At 35.4% G+C, this 23,357-nt stretch overlaps 2 protein-coding genes across 2 annotated transcripts; one reads left to right on the plus strand and one right to left on the minus strand.

The window, feature by feature from the left end:
• Nucleotides 1–402: 402 nt before the first annotated feature.
• Nucleotides 403–1,671, minus strand: LOC109151164. Its single transcript, XM_019299082.1, has 2 exons — nt 1,278–1,671; nt 403–1,151 (listed from the first exon to the last, which is right to left on the minus strand). The coding sequence occupies exons 1-2, from the start codon at nt 1,669–1,671 to the stop codon at nt 403–405; spliced, it is 1,143 nt and encodes a 380-aa protein (XP_019154627.1).
• An 8,096-nt stretch (nt 1,672–9,767) lies between these two features.
• LOC109151165 (probable LRR receptor-like serine/threonine-protein kinase At3g47570) lies at nt 9,768–13,280 on the plus strand. The gene is made up of 6 exons (XM_019299084.1): nt 9,768–11,607; nt 11,736–12,059; nt 12,165–12,174; nt 12,778–12,925; nt 13,133–13,216; nt 13,275–13,280. Exons 1-6 carry the CDS (start codon nt 9,768–9,770, stop codon nt 13,278–13,280), a joined length of 2,412 nt encoding a protein of 803 aa, XP_019154629.1.
• Nucleotides 13,281–23,357: the final 10,077 nt, after the last annotated feature.

Here is a 23,357-nt window from a genome sequence, read left to right on the forward strand (position 1 = left end):
TACTATACTAATAAGAGCCCAAGAGAGTTAGGCCTATAATGAGTAGAAAAAATGGTGGTCAAGTTTTTTAATCAAATGAATGGCTCAGATTGATCAGATTTTAATTTTTTCTTAAGATTTACTAATTTATCCTTAATGAATATGATTATCCGTTAACTTTTCCGTTAAATATTATCTTTTCCGTTAATTTATGTTAGTTCACCGTTAACTTATTCATTGATTTTAATAAGAAAGGTCTTAAGTTCGAAGTTCGAACCCCATCCCAATCAAAGTTGGCATATTTAGTACTCTATTTTACTTTTATTAAATTAAATAATAATTTAGTAGTTACAACAAAAAATAATACATATGTATTTCGATCTTTAATTTTTTTTTTTTTTTTGAAAGGAGCCTGTACGGCGTTTATTGAAAATATGCAGAAATAGATGCTGGCGGATCGTAGTCCGAGTACATAGTAGCTGACTGAGATAAAGCAGTAGATGCTAAAGTATGAGCTAAATAATTATCTAGTCTAGGAACATAATGAAGTAAACAATAATCGAAAGATAATATACTAGTCCTGCAGCTATCAATGGCATATCCCAAGTACGATCTTGACGAGTGTGTCATAGATGATAGGTATTGCTGAAGTACCAAACAATCCGTGAAGAGATCGATAGACTTTATTTCGCGACTTCTTAGCCACGACAAAACTTCCTTGCATGCATAGGCCTCCGCCATTAGTGGTGAAAAACAGTCTCTCATAGGGGCAGTCATAGCCGAAATATAATGTCCTTGCGAATCTAGAATAATAGCTCCTACCGCCGTTTTGTTCGTCTGTGGGTCGTATGCCGCATCGAAGTAACACTGATTCCTTATATCTCGTGTAGTTCGGAGTTCTATGCTTTGCGTCGGCGGTTGTAATATATTCTGCATGGCAGCAATGTTGTTGGGCGTTGCCGAGAAATCTGCTGCAGCCGTGTGAGTATCCACCACGGTAGCAACTCGGCCGGGTGACGTCGTGGAGGTGTGTAGCGAATGCAGACCAGGATGGGCTAATTTCCAAGCGTTCACAGCTGATGATGCCATTGCAATTATTTTCTGCGGCCTGGGCAAGGCTGCCTCCCATACAGCCCCATTCCTTGCCCGCCAAATATAGTATAGAAGTGCCACTGCATAAATAATTCCATCATTATCTAAAATATTCAACAAATCATTGAACCAATCACTGAAAATATTTGTGATACAATTGGGGATTGGAAGGTGGGATTGTGCCCAAATGTTTGTCGAATAAGCACATGTGATCAACGAATGCACAATATCTTCATGCCCAATTCCACACATGGCGCATGTTGGATCAATATCAACTCTCTTTATAAGTAAGTTCTTCGTAGTGGGTAAAATATCATTCAGAGCTCTCCACAGAAATGTTTTCCACTTTAGGGGGGCTTTAAGCTTCCATAATATTTTCCATTTATCAAAGGCCCCAACCGTTTGGGTGTAGTCACCTACTATCGTTCTATAACCACTTTTAACCGAATATTCTCCTTTTGGGTCCCCATACCAGTACCACAAATCCTCATAATCGGGTGACACAGGTATTTTTAAAACCCTCTCTACATCCTCAGGATTCAAAATATCAGTTAGTATTTCCTGATCCCAGGTTCCTGTCTGCTGGTCCATCAGTCCCATTACCTTTGCCTGTGCCAATTGGGGTGGCCTTTCTGTTATAATTCTTGGGTGACTCACATCTTGTAGCCATGGATGGTCCCAAATCAAAGTCGATTTGCCATTCCCAATCCTGCGCCTAACCCCTCCACAAACCAAATCTTGTGCTGCCAAAATACTTCTCCAGCAAAACTTGGATTATTTCCCAAGCATGCTTCATAGAAAGAATTAGTGAGATAGTACCTGGCTTTATAAACTCTTGAAACCAATGAATTAGGCTGTGTCAGAAATCGCCACGCTTGCTTGCCCAACATTGCAAGGTTAAAGGCACGCAACTCCTTGAATCCCAATCCTCCATATTCCTTTGGGATACATAGTTTATCCCAAGCTTTCCAATGAATACCCTGACCATCTCTCGATCTCCACCAATATCGATTCATTGTTCGTTCAATGGCAGTGCACAGAGTCATAGGGAGTAAAAAAACGCTCATTGAAAAGGTAGGCATTGACTGTGCCACACTTTTCAATAAAACTTCTTTTCCTGCCTGTGACAAAAGTTTCTTATTCCACGAGTCTATCCTCTGCCTTATCTTATCTTCAATATATGAGAATGCCACTTTTCTATTCCTGCCCACAAATGATGGAAGCCCCAAATACTTTCCAAAATTTTGAGCCTGCATTACTCCCAACATATCAGCAATCTCCTCCCTTATTTCACTTCGGGTATTCTTACTATAACAAATGTTCGATTTGTGATAGTTAACTGCCTGGCCAGACATCTTCTCATATTCCGACAAACAACGTTTCACCACACCCGCCTCTTGAGTATTTGCTTTGAAAAAAAAGCAGACTATCATCAGCAAAAAATAGGTGGGTAATGGAGGGAGCTCCTCTCGCCACTCTACATCCATGTATCTCCCCTCTTGCTTGTGCCTGTTGTAATAACATTGAAAGCCCCTCAGCACAAATAATAAACAAATAAGGTGACAGGGGATCACCTTGTCTTAAACCGCGAGTCGGGGTTATTTGATCAGTCGTCGAACCATTTACCAGTACACTGTAAGACACAGTGGTTACACACATTATTAGTAACTCTATCCATCTTTCATCAAACCCCAGTGCCCTTAGCATCCCTTCCAAAAACGGCCATTCCATACGATCGTAAGCCTTAGCCATATCCAGCTTTAAAGCCCCCCAACCTGCTAGTCCACATTGTTTCTTGTTCAAAAAATGGCCAACTTCCGCCGCTATCAAGATATTATCTGTAATTAGTCTTCCAGATATAAATGCACTCTGGGATTCAGAAATAATACTCTCCATTAGTGGCTTCATCCTGGCTGTAATTATCTTTGCCATAACTCTGTAAATAACATTACTCAAGGCAATTGGCCTATAATCAGAAACCATTTCCGGGGTTTTCTTCTTGGGGATCAAAATAATGTTCGTTTCATTTAATTTGCCAGGTATTGAGCGAGTATTCAAACAATTCAGAATATAAGTAGAGACATCAGAACCCACTACATCCCAAAAGTATTGATAAAATCCAGGGTTCATACCATCCGGGCCTGGTGCTTTATCAGGATACATTGAAAACAGTGCTGCTTTAACCTCCTTCTCCTCAAAAGGGCGCAATAAACTCTCATTCTGTATATCTGTTACACGTGACTGTATACTCCCAAAGAACTCATCATCAATAGTAGGAGTACTCGAGTTAAAAATACCACGATAATAATCCAAGATTTCATTCGTCATGGCATCCCCCTCAATCCAATCCCCATCACTATTCATAATTTTAGTAATAGAATTCTTTTTCTTTCGATGAGAAGCATACCTGTGGTAAAATTTGGTGTTTAAATCCGCATCCTTAAGCCAATGCTGCTTGGCCCTCTGCCTCCAGTACGTATCTTCCTGTAACTCAATACGAGCCAAACATTCATCTAGTCTCCGGAACTCGGCTAGGGATACTGGATCCGTACATCCCCGCAGGCGCAACTGTTCCTTCCGTAAATTCAATATTTTCTCACCAAACTTATGGAATCGGTCTCCACCCCAGTGTGTTAACCGATCACCACATAGAGTGACACACTCCTGCAACCCTCTGCTCCTTCCCTCGCCCCATGATTTCTCCACCACCTCTCTACATCCCTCATCATGTAGCCATGCCATCTCAAATCGAAAACCCCTTCTCCGACCACCCCTCCTTCCCCGCAGATCGAGAATCCCAAGGAAGAGGAAGGAATGATCTGACTTCCGGGTTAATATATTTTGCACATTAGCATCAGCCACTAACTCCCTCCAGGTTTGAGAAGCCAAAACCTTATCCAATCGTTCCTCTATCCAGTTGGGCGTGCCCTTTCCTTTCTCCCAAGTATATGGATATCCAGACATTGGCAATTGTGTCAAACCACACTCCTCAATAGTTTCTCCAAAACCCCGTAGCAAGCTGTCTGGATGGGGATTCCCTCCTCGTTTCTCATACTGATATAAGAGATCATTAAAATCTCCAATAATTACCCATGGCAGATCCGATCTACTAGCCAATGACCGAATAAGATCCCACGACTCTCTTCTCTGGGGGCGCTTCGAGAATCCATAAAACCCAGTCATCCTCCACTTATCAAAACCTGGCACACTCACCTCAACATCTATGTGGTTATTAGAATAACCCATTATTCTTGCAGTCTCATTCGTTCTCCATAACAAAGCCAATCCTCCACTCAATCCAGTGTTATCCACATTCAAAAGGCCTTCGAAACCCAGTTTAATCCGAAGTCGCTCTGCATGATCTCGGTTAACCTTGGTTTCCATCAGAAATACAAAATCGGGTTTCTTGCGGGACACTACGTCCTCAATTTCCCGAACTGTCCGTGGATTACCCAAGCCACGGCAGTTCCAGCTCAATGTACTCATTGGGTCGGGCGAGTCTGCACTGCAGCACCCGCCATCTGCAAGTTTTTTTGAACATCGGTCATTGCTATATCCTCTTCCAACACCACTCCCTCCCTCACCCGATAGCCCCTACCACCCTCAACCTCAGAATTCGCCAAACATAAGTTGTCTGGCTCGATACCCACTCCCACTTCCACTCCCCCATCAACCTCCCCATCCACTCTACGTCTCTTCGGTTCCACCCTAACTCCCTCTTCCTCCCCAATTACCCCCTTCTCCCTCGACATCCCAACCTGTCCGTCACCATCCTCCCTCACAGCATTACCAACCGCCACCCTTCCCCTCATTCCAACCGTATCCCGCCCCCCCCCCCCCCCCCCCCCCGTGCCTGTCGCACCGTGACCGTATCCTCCAATACCAAACCCAATTTCCTTCCTCCGCTCTTGCCCCATCTTAAACCATTTATCACCCAATGTCTTTGCCGGATTATTTCCACCCGCTCTCATAGCCGCCCCAAATAGATATTGATCTGGTGACAATAGCGAACGACGAGCAGCTAAACAGAATTTATCAGTATGCCCCATCACACCGCAGAAAAAAACAGAACATATGCAACCGTTCGTATTTGAAATTTATCCAGACCCACGTTCCATCCCGCATAATCATCTTCATACGTCGTTTCAATGGAACCGAAATATCATGTGTTATACGTACCCGGTAGAATGAAGTCCACGGCCGTTCAAAATTACGTTCATCATACCGCAAGTATATTCCCGCAAAATCCCCGATCCGCTCAAGCACTTTTATGGTCCGGTATCCCAATGGAATATCATAAACCTGTAGCCAGAAATCCACCGTGTTCAACACTATTTGCGTCGGGTCCTCCCCATCATTCAATACCTGGCAAAGAAACGTCGCATTCTCAAACGCCCACGGACCTTCCTCCAATACCCGACGCATGTCTGCCTCGTCAAAGAATGTAAAGAGATATAAGTTCGGGATAACGTCCGTGATCTCAATTCCCATCAGTGGCCGCCATGCCGAGGCCATGACTCGCTTCATCACTTCCACCTTCATGATTCGGTCCGTGAGGAACCGGCCAACCAACGTCCATGTGCAACGTTCCGGCAGCGGCATCGCAACAGCGTAATCTTCGTCTTCAAAACGCACGCCCTGTTCCTCGTCCTCCAGACTCATTCCCGCAGTCGTCGCTGTGAGCTCATGCACATCCATCGCTGATTCGCTGTTGTCCGATCGTTCGGACGCAAGAAAACCTCGTCGGAACCCTAGATCTCAGGGGGGTACGGTAGGAAACCCTAATATCCAGGGAGGGAGTTCATACGGAGAACTCAGATACTTTTTTTAATACTCGATCTTTAATTTAGAATTATGTATCTACAATGTTTTTATTCAAAAAAATTATTCATTATCAATAAATTAAATAAGAGAAATAATTTCATTAGTTATATTGTCTTTATTTTCTCCAATATAAAAATTCTTTACATTCAAATTCATCAATTGATTATATTCGCTACATTATCCCTACAATGTCTTTATTAAAAAAAAAATTATTCATTAACAACAAATTAATTAAGAGAAATAATTTTATTATATTATATTGTATTTATTTTTCTCAAATGTAAAAATTATTTACATTCAAATTCATGAATGGATTATATTCACTACATTGCCTATTATCTTTTTTGTGCACTATTTTTTAATTAAATATCAAAGTTATAATACAAAATAATGTTATATATTTATTTACCAAGTATTTTATTAATACCATGAAAAAATTAAGAAAAATATAATTAATAAAGCCAATCATATTAACTACTTGAGGAATTTGTTGACAAAGAGAGTATTCAAATCACACAACAAATTAAAGTGAGAACTATCTCGTAATGTCCTTGTTTGACAATCAGTAGTTAGCGGTTAGCTTTAGCGGATTATATTAGCTGATTTGACCAGCGAATTATATCAACAGTTGGTAAAAAGATATTTGGAAAAATTAGTTTTTTAGATTAACATGTAAAATAACCTAAGGTATACATATATTTAATAATAATAATAATAATAATAATAATAATAATAATAATAATAATAATAATAATAATAATAATAATAATAATAATAATTGTTTTAAAAAATAAATAAAATAAAAAAAATATAATTAAGCCAATCATATTAACTACTTGGGGGATTTATTTACAAAAAGAGTATTCAAATTACACAACAAATTGAAGTGGAAAACTACCTCGCAATGTCCTTGTTTGACAATCAATAATTAGCTCTTCAATATTAGTATATATTTAAAATTTTATGCCCTAATTTTTATTTGCTCTCCCTTATGTCCCGTATTTAGTTTCAACCATACCTATACAATTATTTTATTGACAATTATAATCAATATTGACTATATTATCTTGCATTTGTAAACTTAGAATTACCTATTTAAATATGCAAATTCAACATTCAATTATTTATGCATGAACAATTCTAATATAATCCTGCATTGATATACTTTAAAGTACTTATTAAAAAAAATTATTGGGCACTATCCCAATCGCGCAATGCGCGTAAAAAACTAGTTGATTAGTATAAGAACGAACACTACTGGAAATTCTGAAATTTCCAACCACCTGAAAATGATCTTAAATTAAGTTGATACTAAAAAGTCCAAAAAGTGGTCGGAAATAGCAACAAAGGTTTTTCCGGATACCAAAAGTGGTCGGAACAAGACTTTCTACTTGATTTAAGATCACTTTCAGGTGGTCGGAAATTTCAGAATTTCCAGTAGTGGAAAGTTAATCCTAGGCGATCTTCATTAATTAGTTCAAGCTAAGTCCGTATAATTTTCGAAGCAAATTAAAAAAAAATGGAAAGAATATTACCCTATTATATAGTTTCGGGTCTACTTAAAAAATTAAGTGCACATGCAAAAATATTGTTATTAGAAAATTGCATAATGGACACTACTATTTTCCTCACACACTAGAAATTCATATACTCCTTGGCATAGGTACTTGGGTCTTAGTGCTAGAAAATTTCTAAGAAAGAATGATAGGATCAATCTCATTTAAGTACTAATTAATCTCCCATAAAAACAACTATAGTACATATAATATGATAACATTCACTCTATGTTGGACTTACTCACTTACTACACCTTCCCACAATGTGTTTTCTCTAGCAAGTACCTTAAAATTAAAAATGACAATCATATTTGGTCAAATTACTTGTAAAACTACCACATCAACATGATGCGTTTTCTCTAGCTAGCTAGCACAAATGCACAATAACAAATGTCAATCATATATTTGGTCAAAGTACTACTTGTAAAAGTACCACGTACACTAACTACTTGTATTACTCTGCAAAATATAATAAGTAATTAAAGACCATCTTAGAACGAGAGATACAGAGAATTATGTTTTTATTTAACAAAAAGTTCGATACAATTTAAAATAAACTTCAATTAAAAAATTTATTTGTATTGAGTCTAGAAGAGGATGGGGCCGGGAGAGGGGTGTTTAATAGACTTTAAACAAAACAAAACCAAAAAACAAAAAAACAAAAAAAAAAACAAAAAAAAAAACAAAAAAAAAAAAAAAAAAAAAAACAAAAAAACTTTTGAAACTTTTATAAGTTTGCGAGTTTTACTACTAAAGTCTTAAACTTGCCAAGTTTTGTTTTTTTGCTAGATTTGATTTGAATGAGTGAGTGTAATGTGTGTAGTATAGATCGTTAGATGGATAAATTTAGCATAAAGTAAAAAGAGAGAGAGAATTATAGTGGTTCAAACAATTTTTTATTCCGATTGTCTCCTTAACACATAGGGATTCCACTATGTATTCTAAGAACAAATTAAATACAAGTGAATGAAACATGTCACAACACAACGCTACTTGTTTCTTCCGATGACTATCCTTGAATATATGTCACGAGGTCCTCATCAACCTATTCTTCATTGTCTGATCAATCTTCACTAAGGTCAGCCACCAAGTCGCCAGACTCAGATGATGATCTTCCAATAACACCCTTCAAAGAAAGATATGGTTTTGAGATAATTAGAATTTAAATGGTTCTTTTGGCTAAGAATGCTGAATATTCTTTGAAAAGAACCCTAAATGCCAAGCGAGATTGAAAGTAAATGAGACTTTGTGGTTGAATAGACTTTAAATGGGCCTAGGGTTGAATAAAATTTATATTAAAAAAACTTTTGGAACTTTTTAAGATTGTGAGTTTTGTAGCGGATAGCCTTAGACTTGGTCAAGTTTTGTATTTATCTAGATTTAATTTAATTTGAACGAGTGTAGCATACGTAGTATGGATCGTTAGATAGATAAAAAGAGCATACGTAAGGTAAAAAGAGTAAAATATTTATACTAGTTCAGGAAATTCCCAACTCTATACTCCTCTCTTTAACACAAATGATGTTTGTCACAACAGAACGCTACTTGCTTCTTCCGATTACAATTCTTGAATGTAAGTCATGAGCTCCTCGTCAACCTAATCTTCACTATCTTATCAATCTTCACAAAGAGTCAGCTACCAAGTCGCCTTGATCAGATGAACTTCCAACACCTTTCAAAGAAAGTGATAATTTTAATATAGCGTTGGAGTATTAGAATATCGATGATTCTTTTGGCTGCGCCTTAGAACACTTAATATCTCTTTGAGAGCTTTTGAATCTCTCTTATAATCTTATGAAATGTAAGATCAGTTATACATGTTGGACAAACACCTTCACTCTATGTTGGACTTACACCTTTGCACAGTGCATGTTCTCTAGCTAATACCATAACAAATGACAATCATATTTCACTCTAATCTATTTGCACTTTATTAGTTAAGATGCATAGGGATAATGAATGAATCTTACATGTAGATTTGTTTTTAAATAATTTCACAGTGGACAATGTGAACAGTGATTAGCAGTATATCATATTACTATGAATGATTTAGATGGAAGGCTTCATCTTTTAGTAGTGTCTTCAATATATATATTACTATGTTTTCATGATGTATTAAAGAATTTGTGTTTTTTTTTCTTGTACAATTTGGTAGGTACAATACCTCAAGAAATGAGCAATCTTGAAAAGTTGGAGTACCTTCTTTTACAATTCAACTCTCTAAGTGGTTTCATACCGCGGGATATATTCAATATCTCTAGCCTATTTGAACTAGATCTTGGGTTCAATCTTCTTTCAGGTAGCCTTCCCCCTAAAATGGGCTATAAGCTTCAAAATATCAAATCAATTGGCCTCAATCTTAATAACCTTAGTGGAGCTATTCCAAGCTATATCTCAAATTGCTCTAATCTAGAAGTCCTATACCTCGAAAGTAACAGTTTTAGTGGCCCAATTCCAAATTCTTTGGGAGAGTTAAAATTTTTGATACAATTACTGATATTCAATAACAGGTTGACAAGTGAATCCTCTTCTACAAAGGTCAATTTTATGACTTCATTGGCAAATTGTAGATACTTGAGAACACTAGCGATATCTAATAATCCTCTGGATATTGTCCTACCAAGTTCCTTTGGTAATCTCTCCAACTCCCTTGAGCTCTTCATTGCATTTGGTTGTAATATAAAGGGAAAAATTTCAAACGAAGTTGGTAATTTAAGTAGTCTCATGGGACTAGACTTATCCCAAAATGAATTGACCGGAGTTGTTCCTAGAGGTATAAGAGGTCTAAACCAACTTCAAAGGTTGAACCTTGGAAACAATAAACTAAGTGGGTGTTTGCCAACAAGCATTTGTAATTTGAAATACTTGGACAGTTTGTATTTAAGTGAAAATCAAATTTGGGGTTCTATTCCTGAGTGCATGGGGAATGCTACTTCTTTAAGAGAGATATATCTACCCTCTAACCGATTGAGTTTTAACATACCATTAGGCCTCTGGAATCTTAAGGACCTCTTGAAACTTGACTTGTCTTCAAATTTCTTGAATGGCTCTTTACATCCAGAGATTGGAAACATGAAAGTTGCAATATACATCAATCTATCAATGAATCATTTTTCTGGCAATATTCCAACTACCATTGGAGGATTGCAAAGTTTGACAAACTTTTCTTTAGCTAATAATCTTCTACAAGGATCTATCCCTGATTCTTTTGGAAGCATGATTAGTTTGGAATACTTGGATTTGTCAAATAACAATCTGACAGGAAAGATTCCTAGGTCTTTAGAAAAGCTCCACTATCTCAAAGGTTTCAATGTATCTTTCAATAGGTTAAGTGGGGAAATTCCCAGCAAAGGCCAATTTGTAAATTTCACATATCAATCTTTTTTGTCTAATGAAGATTTGTGCGGTTCTCCAAGGCTAAAAGTGCCACCTTGCAATGTTCATTCTAATTCTCATCCATTAATAAGGAGAGCACTTCGGATTGTATTCATCTCTGTGGCTATGTTGATAGTGGGAATCTCAGCGGTTATACTTTTATTATGGAAATGCAAAAGAAAAAATTCAACATCCAATGAGGTTAACTCCTTCCAAAAAATAGTGCCATTGAGAATTTCATACTACCAACTTCAAAGAGCAACTCAAGGGTTTAGTAGTAATAACTTGCTAGGATCCGGAAGCTTCGGTTCTGTTTACAAGGGCACATTTGGAAATGAGTTACTCTTTGCCGTCAAGGTCTTTAATTTGCAAGTTGAAAATGCATTCAAGAGTTTTGCTACTGAATGTGAAGTTTTACGCAATCTCCGTCACAGAAATCTCACGAAGGTGATAAGTGCTTGCTCTAATATGGATTTTAAAGCACTCATACTTGAGTACATGCCTAATGGTAGTTTAGACAGCTGGTTATACTCTGATGATAGGCAATCTTTACACATCATGCAAAGGTTAAACATAATGATCGATGTGGCATGTGCATTAGAGTATTTGCACTATGGTTACTCAAGTGCAATTGCTCATTGTTATTTAAAGCCAACCAATGTTTTAATTGATGAAGATATGGTGGGACATGTAAGTGACTTTGGCATTGCGAAGTTGCTTGGAGACGATGAATCGGTCGCTTATACCATAACCATGGCCACAATTGGATACATTGCCCCAGGTGATGATTAACCTACTATACATTTTATTTTTGTTTATTACTTTTTAAGTGTCTTGCATACTTTTTATTTTTTCTTAAATGAAAAATAATAATTATAAATTTGACTTGTATTTGTATATCTATGTTAGAGTATGGATCAAGTGGGATGGTCTCCACGAAATGTGATATTTACAGTTACGGCATAATGTTGATGGAAGTGTTTACCAAGAGGAAGCCAAATGATGAAATGTTCACCGGAGACCTTAGTCTAAGGAGTTGGGTTTCTAATTCACTTTCTCATACTCTTGACGAAATTGTGGACTCAACTTTAATGAGGCCCGAAGAATTGAAATTTAGACAAAAATTGCAATGCATATCATCTATTTTGGAGCTGGCTTTGAGTTGCACAACCGAGTCTCCCGAGGAGAGGATGGATGTTCAAGTTGTCCTGACAAAACTAAACAAGATCAAACGTGAATGTCTCACAATTTTCTGAATTTTGAGGTATGCTACTCACATTTGTTAAATTAAGTGCTTTCAATGTATATGGATTAATAGCGTTTAGTTTATGTTTGCAGGTTGGAAGAGGTGAAAGAAATATTTAAACACCATCTCAATTTAACAATATAATGTAGTAATAATGATTTCCTTTTCTTTTCTTTATATGTCTCGTTTGCATAATTGTGTTATTTCAATATGCATGATTTAATATTTGAGATGATTATGTACTCATCTTTTTAAAGAACTCTTAAATGGTTGTCTTGTTTTCTTATTAAATGGGTTATTTAAAGTCAATTCTTAATTAAAGTATACCCTAAACTTAAATATATATGATATGAATACCTATTTGTTGTGAAAATTTTTCGTATTCTTATGCATATATATTTCAGTCAATATATATATATTTTTGTAAATATTTATGAAAAAAATAAAATTGTTAGGGGTCGGAACATTCCGTTGTGTTTACAATGGCACATTTGGAAATGGATTATTCTTAGCAGTCAGGGTCTTTAATTTGCAAGTTGAAGATGCATTTAAGAGTTTTGCTATTGAATGTGAAGTTTTGCGCAATCTCCGTCACAGATATCTCAAGAAAGTGATAAGTGCTTGCTCTAACATGGATTTTAAAATACTCATACTTGAGTGCATGCCTAATGGTAGTTTAGATAGCTGGTTGCACTTTGATGGCAGGCAATCTTTGCACATCATGCAAAGATTAAACATAATGATCCATGCAGCATGTGCATTAGAATATTTGCACTATGGTTACTCAAGTCCAATTGCTCATTCTGATTTAAAGCCAACCAATGTTTTAATTGATGAAGATATGGTGGGACATGTAAGTGACTTGGCATTGCGAAGTTGCGTGGAGACGATGAATCGGTTGCTTATACCATATCCATGGCCACAATTGGATACATTCATGTAGGTGATGATTAGCCTACTATATTTTATTTTTGTTTATTGCTTTTTATGTGTCTTGCATACTTTTCAATATTTTGTCATATGAAAAATAATGATTATAATGGATTGCATAGCGGTGTAGAACGTTGACAGTGGGGTGGATGTCACAGTCAGAGGAGATGGCCTTGACGCAGCAGAGGAACCAACGGGAACGGATAAGAACGAGGTAAGCGAGCAAACTGGTCTGATAATAAACATTGGTATGAATGTGATATTGGGTTCAGTGCTAGAAATGTGCAATGATGTTCATTTCTATTATGTGATTAACGTGACTAGCAGCCTGCCGTTTTGTTTTGGTTACCTTGTTTTTTATTGGTTTATGTGCAAATTTAACTCAAGCAAGAAATAGTTATTGTGCCCCCACCTGAGCACCAACATAGCGAGAGAATGATTCAGACTATAGAACACCTCCGATCCACCCTAGCTACATTTGGTTGGTGGCATTTTTAAATTTGAATTGTGGAGGTGTATTGACTTGGTTATCATATCACACAGAGCCCTACCACTACTTTGTTGAGTGCATCAGAAGGAGTTGCACTACGCATGGCGCCTTTGAAGGAGTTGCGCGCGCGCGCACATATATATATATATATATATATATATATATATATATATATATATATAGAATCGCACTCAGGTGCGAATGCTTCGCCTAGGCGCGAAATAGGAATAATTCTGTTCGTCCACATGTCTAGATCTAATGGATGAGAAACACTGATTTTTTTAAAAAATGCGGTGGTATTTTCGTAAATAATTGAAGATCTAAGTGCAAGTAAAAATTTACACTAAGAATCAATACTTAGTTGCACCTATAGTTCTAAGTAGTTGCACCTATAGTTTTAAGTAGTTGCACACATAGTTATAAGTAGTTGCACATAAGTGTATGAATGTTTGCGAGTGGTTTTCAGGGGTATTACTACCCGCTGAACTCAGATCAATGAATGTTAACAAGGCAAAATTACATGCACTTATTGGTGAAAGTAGGTGCACCTATAGTTATAAGTAGTTGCACCTATAGTTATAAATAGTTGCACATATAGTTATAAGCACACCAGGTGCATGAATGTTTGCGGAAAGTGAATGCTAACAAGGCAAAATTACATGCACTTATAGGTGAAAGTATGTGCACTTGTAAGTGATTTTACTTGCACTTCGATGTTCAATTATTTACGAAAATGCCACCGCATTTTTTTTTAAGTTATTAGATCTGGACACGTGTCGAGCGCTGATTCGTTCGCATTTCCCTCCTGAGCACTTATTCGCACCTGAGTGCATCCCTATATATATATATATACATATATATATATATATATACATACATATATATATATATATATATATATATATATATATATATATATATATATATATATATATATATATAGGTAATTTTTTAATTAAACTTTTTTACAGGTTTAGAGGATTGAAATGAAACTTTTTTTACTTAGGGGATTCAATTGCACTATCGGCTTGATTTAGGGGGCCAATTTGACCCTTTTTCCAAAAAAAAAAAAAAAAAAAAAAAAAAGTAATGTTCTCTTCATCTCATTTTATTTGACTAACTTGTACAACGAAACTTCACTTAATTAATTTATAATTTAATTTTTTGTAAAATTTAATTCAGTATTAGTTAATACTCTCTGTGTGTTCAACAGTTCTATTAAACACAAAAAGTCAAATTTGATAATTATAAGAAATTTTTTAGAAAAATAAAAAGAAAGAAGATTTAGTTTCACCAATGCATATATACTTAATGAGTCATATAAAATGGGATTGGGGAGTATTTGATTATCTAGATAATTAAGAAGAAAAAAGAGACTCCTACATTTAAAAAACAATCAAAATGTAAGTAATTTGAACAGAAGTTGTCCAAAGGAAATCATCACTTGCAGGAATTGAACTCAAGTTATCCCAAAATTATCCCACACAAAGAAAGCTTATTTGCCACTTGAGCCACCCTATTGGTTATTTGAATAATTTTGTTTATAATTGAATTAGACTTCATAGTAATAATTTTAAAAATAATAACAACGCTACTATACATTTCATTCGTGAGTTTATCTTATATCGGTAACTCATTAACTCTATAAAAGTTTGAATAACCGGTAAACATTTAAAAAACTCTTTAAAAGTCTGGATCGAATACCGGAAAATTTTTAAAAAGTTTTTAAAAATTTAGATTGAATACAACTAAACATTTTAAGTCATTAAACATTTATAAAATTCTAGATTGAATACAACCCTTTTAAACATTAGGTTTGATAGATATTCACAATCCAATAGTCTTCTACGTGTGTCCAACAAACATGCTAATTTTCAATTGTTGATGTAGTCAAGTTGAAAGCTATTGGCTGAAGACTCACAAGTCAAGACTCGTGCTCTACGGATGACCAAGAAAAACTGAAGTCTTCCATTTGTGTTTGATGGGATGGGAAATAGTTGTAGGTGGTGAAATTTTCAATTGAATAAAGGGTTTGTGGTTAGGTAGAATGAGATGTGATGTAGCATTAGAGTTTACGCTTGATGAATATCCACAGCCCGTTTGGTTCACAGAATAGGCCGAGAATGACATAGCATTCCCAGTAAAAGGCCTATTCCTTTGTTTGGTAACCATTTCTATTATCAGGAATAATATTCCTGGTAATAGCCTATTACCTAAAATAAGGTAATAGCTATTACTAGGGGCCCCCCCTGGTATTAGCCTATTACTGAACGCTCAGGAATAGATTTTAGAATCTATTTTCTTTTTTACCCCTTTCTTTAACCTAATTTTTTTTATCCTATATATAAATTTATATCCTATTTCACCAATGTCGTCGCCACCACTACCATCACCGCCGCCACCACCACCACCACTGCCACCGCCACCACCACTACCACTACCACCCCAGCACCGCCGCCACCACCACCGCCGTCGCCGCCACCACCACTACCGCCACCAGAACCACCACACAGCAGCACCACCGCCACCACTTGCACAACCGTCGCCGTCCCCACCACCACTGCCACAACCGTCACCGCCCCCACCACCACCACCGCCCCCACCACTGCCACCGCCACCACCACCACTACCACCCCAGCACCACCACCGCCACCACCACCATCACTGCCACCACCATCGCCGTCGCCGCCGCCGCCACCAGAACCACCACCCAGCAGCACCACCGCCACAACCGTCGCCGCCCCCACCACCACTGCCACAACCGTCACCATCAACGTCACCACCGCCACCGTCGCCCCCACCACTGCCACCGCCACCGCCACAACCACCACTACCACCCCACCACCACCACCACCACCACCACCACCACCATCACTACCACAGCCACCACCATCACCACCACCGCCACCATCATATATTTTTATAAGGGTATTTATGTCTTTTAAAACATATTTCATTTCTATTCCTTAAATCAACTAAACACTGTAATATAATTCATAAAGTCTAGCGAACCAAACAATAAAATACAATTCATATTCTATTCCTTGTCTATTCCATTCCTTATGCAATAGCATTCCTATTACCTCAAAATTCATTCCGTAAACCAAACGTGTTGTTAAAGTCTTCTATGAGTGCCCAACAATTACAATATGCACTCAAATTTTCAATTTTTGATGTAGTCAAGTTGAAAGCTATTGGCTGAAGACTCATTACAATAAGCACTCAAATTTTTAATTCATTGAAGAAACACTAGTCTTCCATTAACGTATGGCATTTAATAATTCGTGTGGCTTTTTTTTTTTTTTTTTTTTTTTTTTTTTTTTTGCTGAGTTCAATAAATTAACTTAGAGTTAATATTGAATTGTCCGGTTGGGCAGCTCAACGCCTCAACTGATTATAGGGGTGAAATTTGGAAAAAATAATCAAAGATCGAGTCTCACCAGCGACAGTGTCACAGCAATCTCTAAAAGTGAGGGAGGTTTTGGTCACTCGATTAATAAAATTTTACCACTTTAATCCTTGACTATCAAAGTTGCTAAATTTAATCCCTAACTATTCAAGTCCTTTTGAGAAGAGTTAATACTGAATTTGATCACTCGATTAATAAAATTTTACCGCTTTAGTCATCGACTATCAAAGTTGCTCAATTTAATCCCTAACTATTCAAGTCCTTTTGAGAAGAGTTAATACTGAATTTGGTCACTCGATTAATAAAATTTTACCACTTTAGTCTTCGACTATCAAAGTTGCTCAATTTAATCCTTAACTATTCAAGTCCTTTTGAGAAGAGTTAATACTGAATTTGGTCACTCGATTAATAAAATTTTACCACTTTAGTCCTCAACTATCAAAGTTGCTCAATTTAATCCCTAACTATTCAATTTTACCTATAATGGTCTTTCAACTATTAAGATTTCACCACTTTGGTCATTGACTCTCTAAAATGCCAAAACTAGGGCTGGACATTTCAATTCGGGTTACCAGAACCAAACCAATTCGGTTCGGTCTCAAACCAAAGTACCGATCGGTTTGAGGAAACCAATCGGTTTTCTGTTTTTTTTTTTTTTTTTTTTTTTTTTTTTTTTTTTTTTTTTAATAATAGATATATAATGTATTAAATGTCCAAGGTGAGATTTAAACCCTTAACCATTTAATTATAAAGTAAGAGCTTTACCCATTAAGTTATAACCACATTTGTGTTAATACTTACATTTATATACTAATAAAGGTATACATTTTTCATTAAATGTTGTACACTTAAATTATAATGGACAAAATTGTCCCTACTACATTCTTGTTAGACAAAAGTACTCTTACACCGTTATAACGCCATTACTATTTAATTCTAACTCTCATAACTCTATCATTATTATCATACACATATATCTTTTTCCTATTATTTAATTATCATTTTTTTAAAATCATTATATAATTACTTTAATTGTTGATTATATTTTAATTAAATTTCTATGAATGGGAAATCATATGTGTGTGTGTGTGTGTGTGTGTGTGTGTGTGTATATATATATATATATATATATATATATATATATATATATATATATAGAGGCACATGCACACACCAATATATGCGACCGGGTACTAGATTAGTATTATAGATATTTTATTAATTTATTGTAAAAACAAAGTATAAATTATATCAAAATTGTTTATATTATTAATCAAAAATATAAATTTTGTTCATCTCTGTAGTTTTCAAATACGATAATTAAAATTTTCTACTTCAAGAAATTCTGAAATATAATTTGAACTATAGTTTGTAATTATTTGCATTTATCAACTTTTTAATGTTGGGCAAAAATTTTCGCGCACCGCGCGTACAAAATGCTAGTATTATATATAAATATTATAATAATTAATAATTTCAACTCCTCAAGTCCTTAAACCTCAACTCTAAGTCGTAAGTCTCAATATTTGGTGATTTAATAATTTTTATTTTTCAAATATTAACTATGTAGATAGATGATTCTTCATCTTGTCATCAACAAAACACTTCAAGTGGCATTCCAAGTGAGCCAATTGAACAATCGATCAGACAAAAAAGCAAACATTCAAATAGTGGACTTCTACCAAAATCGAACCGAATACCGAACCGAAATCGAAACCGAATCGAATCGAACTTTTTCAAACCGAACCGAACTCTATTGTTAAACCGAATGGTTTAATTTTTTTAAAACCGAAAAAACCGAACCGAAACCCAAATGCCCAGCCCTAGCCAAAACGGTCCCCAAATCCACACTAAACTTACATTTTAGGTTAATATTTGCATAGTTCGAGACTAAATTGAACAACTTTGGTAGTTGATAACTAAAGTGGTGAAATCATTATAGTCGAGGGACTATTTTAGGTAAAATTGCATATTTAGAGACTAAATTGAACACTTTTGTAGTTGATGATCAAAGTGGTGAAATCCTAATAGTCGAATGACCATTTTAAGTAAAAATTACATAATTAATGACTAAATTGAATAACTTTGATAGTCAAAAATCAAATTGATAAATTTAATAGTTGAGAGACTAAATTAGGTATTAACTCATTAACTTATTTACAAATAATAATTAGAAGACACGCAGAAGATGCATATATAGAGCCTCAAGAGTCAAGACTCCGAGTTGACATTAAACTTGAAAGCTACGACCCCATGCCTCAATTATGGAAAATTTTAATGTGGGCCACGGTCCACAGAGTTGTGTGGGCCATATTTCACACAGTTGCGTGGATCATGATTTAAAATCGTGCTGTTTTTTTTTTAATGAAAAGAAACAACACTCGTTCGATGATTTATTCAATTTTATTTTATATACTGATATACACTACTGTAGTTTTATTATAGCACAGCTAAATATAATAATCACAATTTCTTAGAGAAAGCTAAGGATGTAATTGTCAATTAATATGGAACTAAGAATAATAAATAGGCTTCATTACTGGGATCAATTGATTTTTACATCTCTATGAGGATCTTCCATATCACTACTCATCAATACGATACTATTGCTCTCAATTTGCATACGATGTTGAAGCTAAGTTTATCATTCTCTTCTCTGCTGTTATTGTTACTATACTCCATAATTGTTTGCTCGGGCATGAATATTACTACTGATGAATCCTCTCTTCTTGCTTTGAAATCAAGCATTAACATCAATTCTCATCTGATGACCAACTGGTCTAATGCTTCCTCTGTGTGTGAGTGGAAGGGAGTTACATGTGGCACTCGAAATCGACGAGTGGTTGCTTTAGACATCTCCGAAATGGGCCTTTCTGGAACCATTCCCCCACAATTTCGAAACCTCTCATTTCTTGTTTCTTTCAATGCAAGTGGCAATAATTTCAGTGGGAGTCTACCTTATGACTTAACTCATTTGCGTCGGTTGAGAGTCTTTGATATCAGTGTCAATAATTTCACTGCAGAAGTCCCTTCATGGATTGGGTTCTTATCCAATCTTCAAATATTGATTCTAAAACACAATCTCTTTACCGGATCTATTCCTCCTTCATTTCGAAACTTGTCAAAGCTAGAATTCATGGACTTGAGTTTTAATCAATTCAGTGGCTCTATCACATCTATAATCTTCAATAATGTTTCCACTTTTGATAGTTTAAGAATCATAGAAAACCATTTTTCTGGTACTATTCCCTCAGATTTGTGTCTTCGACTTATAAATCTGAGATATTTCGTAGTAACCAGTAACAGTTTAAGTGGGAAAGTGCCAAAGAGTTTATCCATATGTTCCAAATTAAGATATTTGGTATTGAATTACAACGGTTTTGTGGGAACAATACCGCCAGAACTTGGGAACTTAACAAGTCTTGAATTACTTCTTCTTGGGGGTAACAACCTTGGAGGTACGACATAATCCTTAATTCTTTGCTAACATAATTGCTATATCCCCTTTGAGTGTTCCATATATATATTGTTGATTGAATGGGACACAGAGGTTAATAAGCTTATTCCTACCAGTTATATCTTTATTGAATTTAAATTGTCTCATAATTATTTTGTCAAATAAAGTATTTGTTTTCTCAAAGAAAAAAAAATTCGGTATATTAAATTCTAAGCAAATATACACGTAGGGAACAAATACAGTGTCAATGTTCTATATTTATTAATTTCTACTAGTCATACTATTTGATGAACGTTGCTAATAGACCTGAACTTTTATAGAGAATAATGAGATTGTCTCACATTTTTGTTCAGAAACTCTAAATAATGATGACTTATATATATATATATATATATATATATATATATATATATATATATATATATATATATATATATATATATATATGTATGTATGTATGTGTAATTTTATACATTTATTTATTTTTATTTTTATTAATTATTTATTTGTTTGTTTTGATTCCAATTCATAGTTATTACCAAACAAATTATCCTTACTAAATATTTGATTTTCAGTACCATTTCGATTCTAATATTTGAACCAAACACACCCTAACTAATACTTGTAAATTTTTTACTCTCTCAAATTGCAATATAATTCTGGAATACCACTTTAGCTAGTTGAACAAGATATATTACCTTCAGTTACGTTCTACTTATCTTCAATCTCTTTTATTAAACAAGTGCTCTAATACCCAACCGTGTTGATGAAATTCAAATTTTTTATTATGAATATTAAAGAATGTTTCTACTAAAATTTCAAAACTGATATAATTTCTTTTCTCAGGAAGAATACCTAAAGAAATTGGTTGTCTGCATGACTTGAAGCAATTAGGAATGGAAAACAATCACTTAACGGGCTTACTACTACCACACATGTTTAACATGTCTTCACTGCAATGGTTAAACTTGAACACCAACAACATATCAGGTAATTAGCTATCCAATATTAACATTTTGCTCTTTTATTGGATAATTGGACTATGCTAATTCTCATTCTATATACGAAAAATGCGTATATTTTCCATTTCATATCTATATTTAGATCAGCTATATGGAAGGCATGATTGTTGTTTGAACCAAAACAATCGATTATGTCCAAACTAATTAGTATAAGAACGAAATTGATTCCTAGGTGATCTTCATTAGTTCAAGCTAAGTCCCTATAATTTTGGAAGCAAATTTTTAAAACAAGATAATTAAAAGTTGGGAAAAATATTTTCAAAAAAAAAAAAAAAAAGTTGGGAAAAATATATTACCTTGTTATAGTGTCGGGTCTACTTTAAAAGCTATGTGCACAAAAATATTGCTATTGAAAAATTGCATTGCATTGTTGAGCATATAACCATTAATGTGCAATCTAATTATTAGTTTAGGCTTTTAGTTGAGATGGAGCACATGTTTCAATTTGGTGCGACTACAGTTTACCGATCCACGTGTTGCTTGGAACCCACCGTACACGTGAGGGGGCGTGTTGAGCATATAGCCATTAATGTGTAATCCAACTATTAGCTTAGGCTTTTAGTTGAGATGGAGCACATGTTTCAATTTGCATAATGGATTGTCACTACTACTTCCCTCGCAAACTAGAAATTCATATATATACTCCTTGGCATAAGTACTTTGGTCTTGGTGCTAGAAAATATCTAAGACAACTATAGCACATATAGTATATATGATAACCTTCACTCTATGTCGACTTACTATACACCTTTCCACAATGTGTTTTCTCTAGCAAGTACCATAAAAAAATGACAATCATATTTGGTCAAAGTACTTGTAAAACTACCACATCAACATGATGTGTTGTCTCTAGCTTGTACAATAACAAATGTCAATTATATTTGGTCAAAGTATTGGTCCTGAGAGAGCAAAAAGTCTAGAGGGAAGTTGAATAAGACTTTTTTCAAAATTTTAATTTCAAGATTTTCAAAAACCATTTCAGTAAAAATTTGAAAAGGATAAGTTTTTAAACATAGCTTGCTACCTTGGTTAGCTAGTAACATGCAGCGGAAGACTTGGAAAACAATGTAGCATGTTTTTCTTTTCACTATGCTTACTTCCTTGTGATTGCTATAAGTTCACTACCGTTAACCATAGAGTTCTTTGGCTATTTAGTTGCCACATTCTACTTAAAACCAATTGGTTATAATTAGGTAGATATTAACTATTTAACCACATCCCTCCATGGTAAGCCATAACACCACGTCTCGAATCGATCAGGGGCTGAAATCTATTCTCCCATCCTTAACTTCCAACGAGGTTTACTAGTATTTTTATGCACAAAATACAAGTGATGACTACATAGTGTATCCACCAAACACAACTAATCAAGGATGATGCTCTCTATATCCGAATGTCCTCTCCTAACGATCTTCAACACCTGGGTTCCACTCCAAGGATTAGCCACAAAGTCACCTTGAGTAGAGAACCTTCAACACCAAACACAAAGGTAAGGGATTGTTGTTTTCCTTCACAAATTGATGGACGTGAAACTTGATTTTCACTCAATCGTGTTTTCGTTCGAGTCCTCTATTTATAGCATAGAAGAGATGTCAGATTTGAAAATCTTCTGAATCTTTGAATTTGACATTTGCCTCTTATTGTGATAGGTGCTCAATGTTGCCACAACACTCCAAATTGCCACAATTTACTATTTGTCTTCTTCCTTAACCACTCTTGTCCTTTTCTCCAAATTCAGCGTGAATTTGAAAACGAAACGTGGATCACTTGTCTTATCTTTACCAAAGGTTGGAAAAATGTCAAGTGTCATCTTCTCATAATTCTCCAAACTTCTGAAATACTTGATTTTCCTTTGATGAAGTGCCTTAGGACAATTTCCAAATTCCAATAAACAGCTTCCCGTCTCCACTTCTACTGATCATCAGCCTTCTGAGTCCGCTGATTTATTGTAGCAGCTTCTTCGGCAAGACCTCAACT

The sequence above is a fragment of the Ipomoea nil genome, unplaced genomic scaffold (assembly GCF_001879475.1).
Source record: "Ipomoea nil cultivar Tokyo-kokei standard unplaced genomic scaffold, Asagao_1.1 scaffold2283, whole genome shotgun sequence".
Classification (NCBI taxonomy): domain Eukaryota; kingdom Viridiplantae; phylum Streptophyta; class Magnoliopsida; order Solanales; family Convolvulaceae; genus Ipomoea; species Ipomoea nil.

What these genes read in the sequence shown, in the direction of transcription:
- LOC109151165 (XM_019299084.1), top strand. Translation starts at nt 9,768, where the DNA reads ATGGGCTATAAGCTTCAAAATATCAAATCAATTGGCCTCAATCTTAAT. An exon ending in AATTGGATACATTGCCCCAG is followed by an intron (nt 11,608 to 11,735) that starts GTGATGATTAAC and finishes TATCTATGTTAG; the next exon opens with AGTATGGATCAAGTGGGATG. An exon ending in ATGAAGATATGGTGGGACAT is followed by an intron (nt 12,926 to 13,132) that starts GTAAGTGACTTG and finishes ATAGCGGTGTAG; the next exon opens with AACGTTGACAGTGGGGTGGA.
- LOC109151164 (XM_019299082.1), bottom strand. Translation starts at nt 1,671, where the DNA reads ATGGGACTGATGGACCAGCAGACAGGAACCTGGGATCAGGAAATACTA. An exon ending in TGTGCATTCGTTGATCACAT is followed by an intron (nt 1,152 to 1,277) that starts GTGCTTATTCGA and finishes TTATTTATGCAG; the next exon opens with TGGCACTTCTATACTATATT.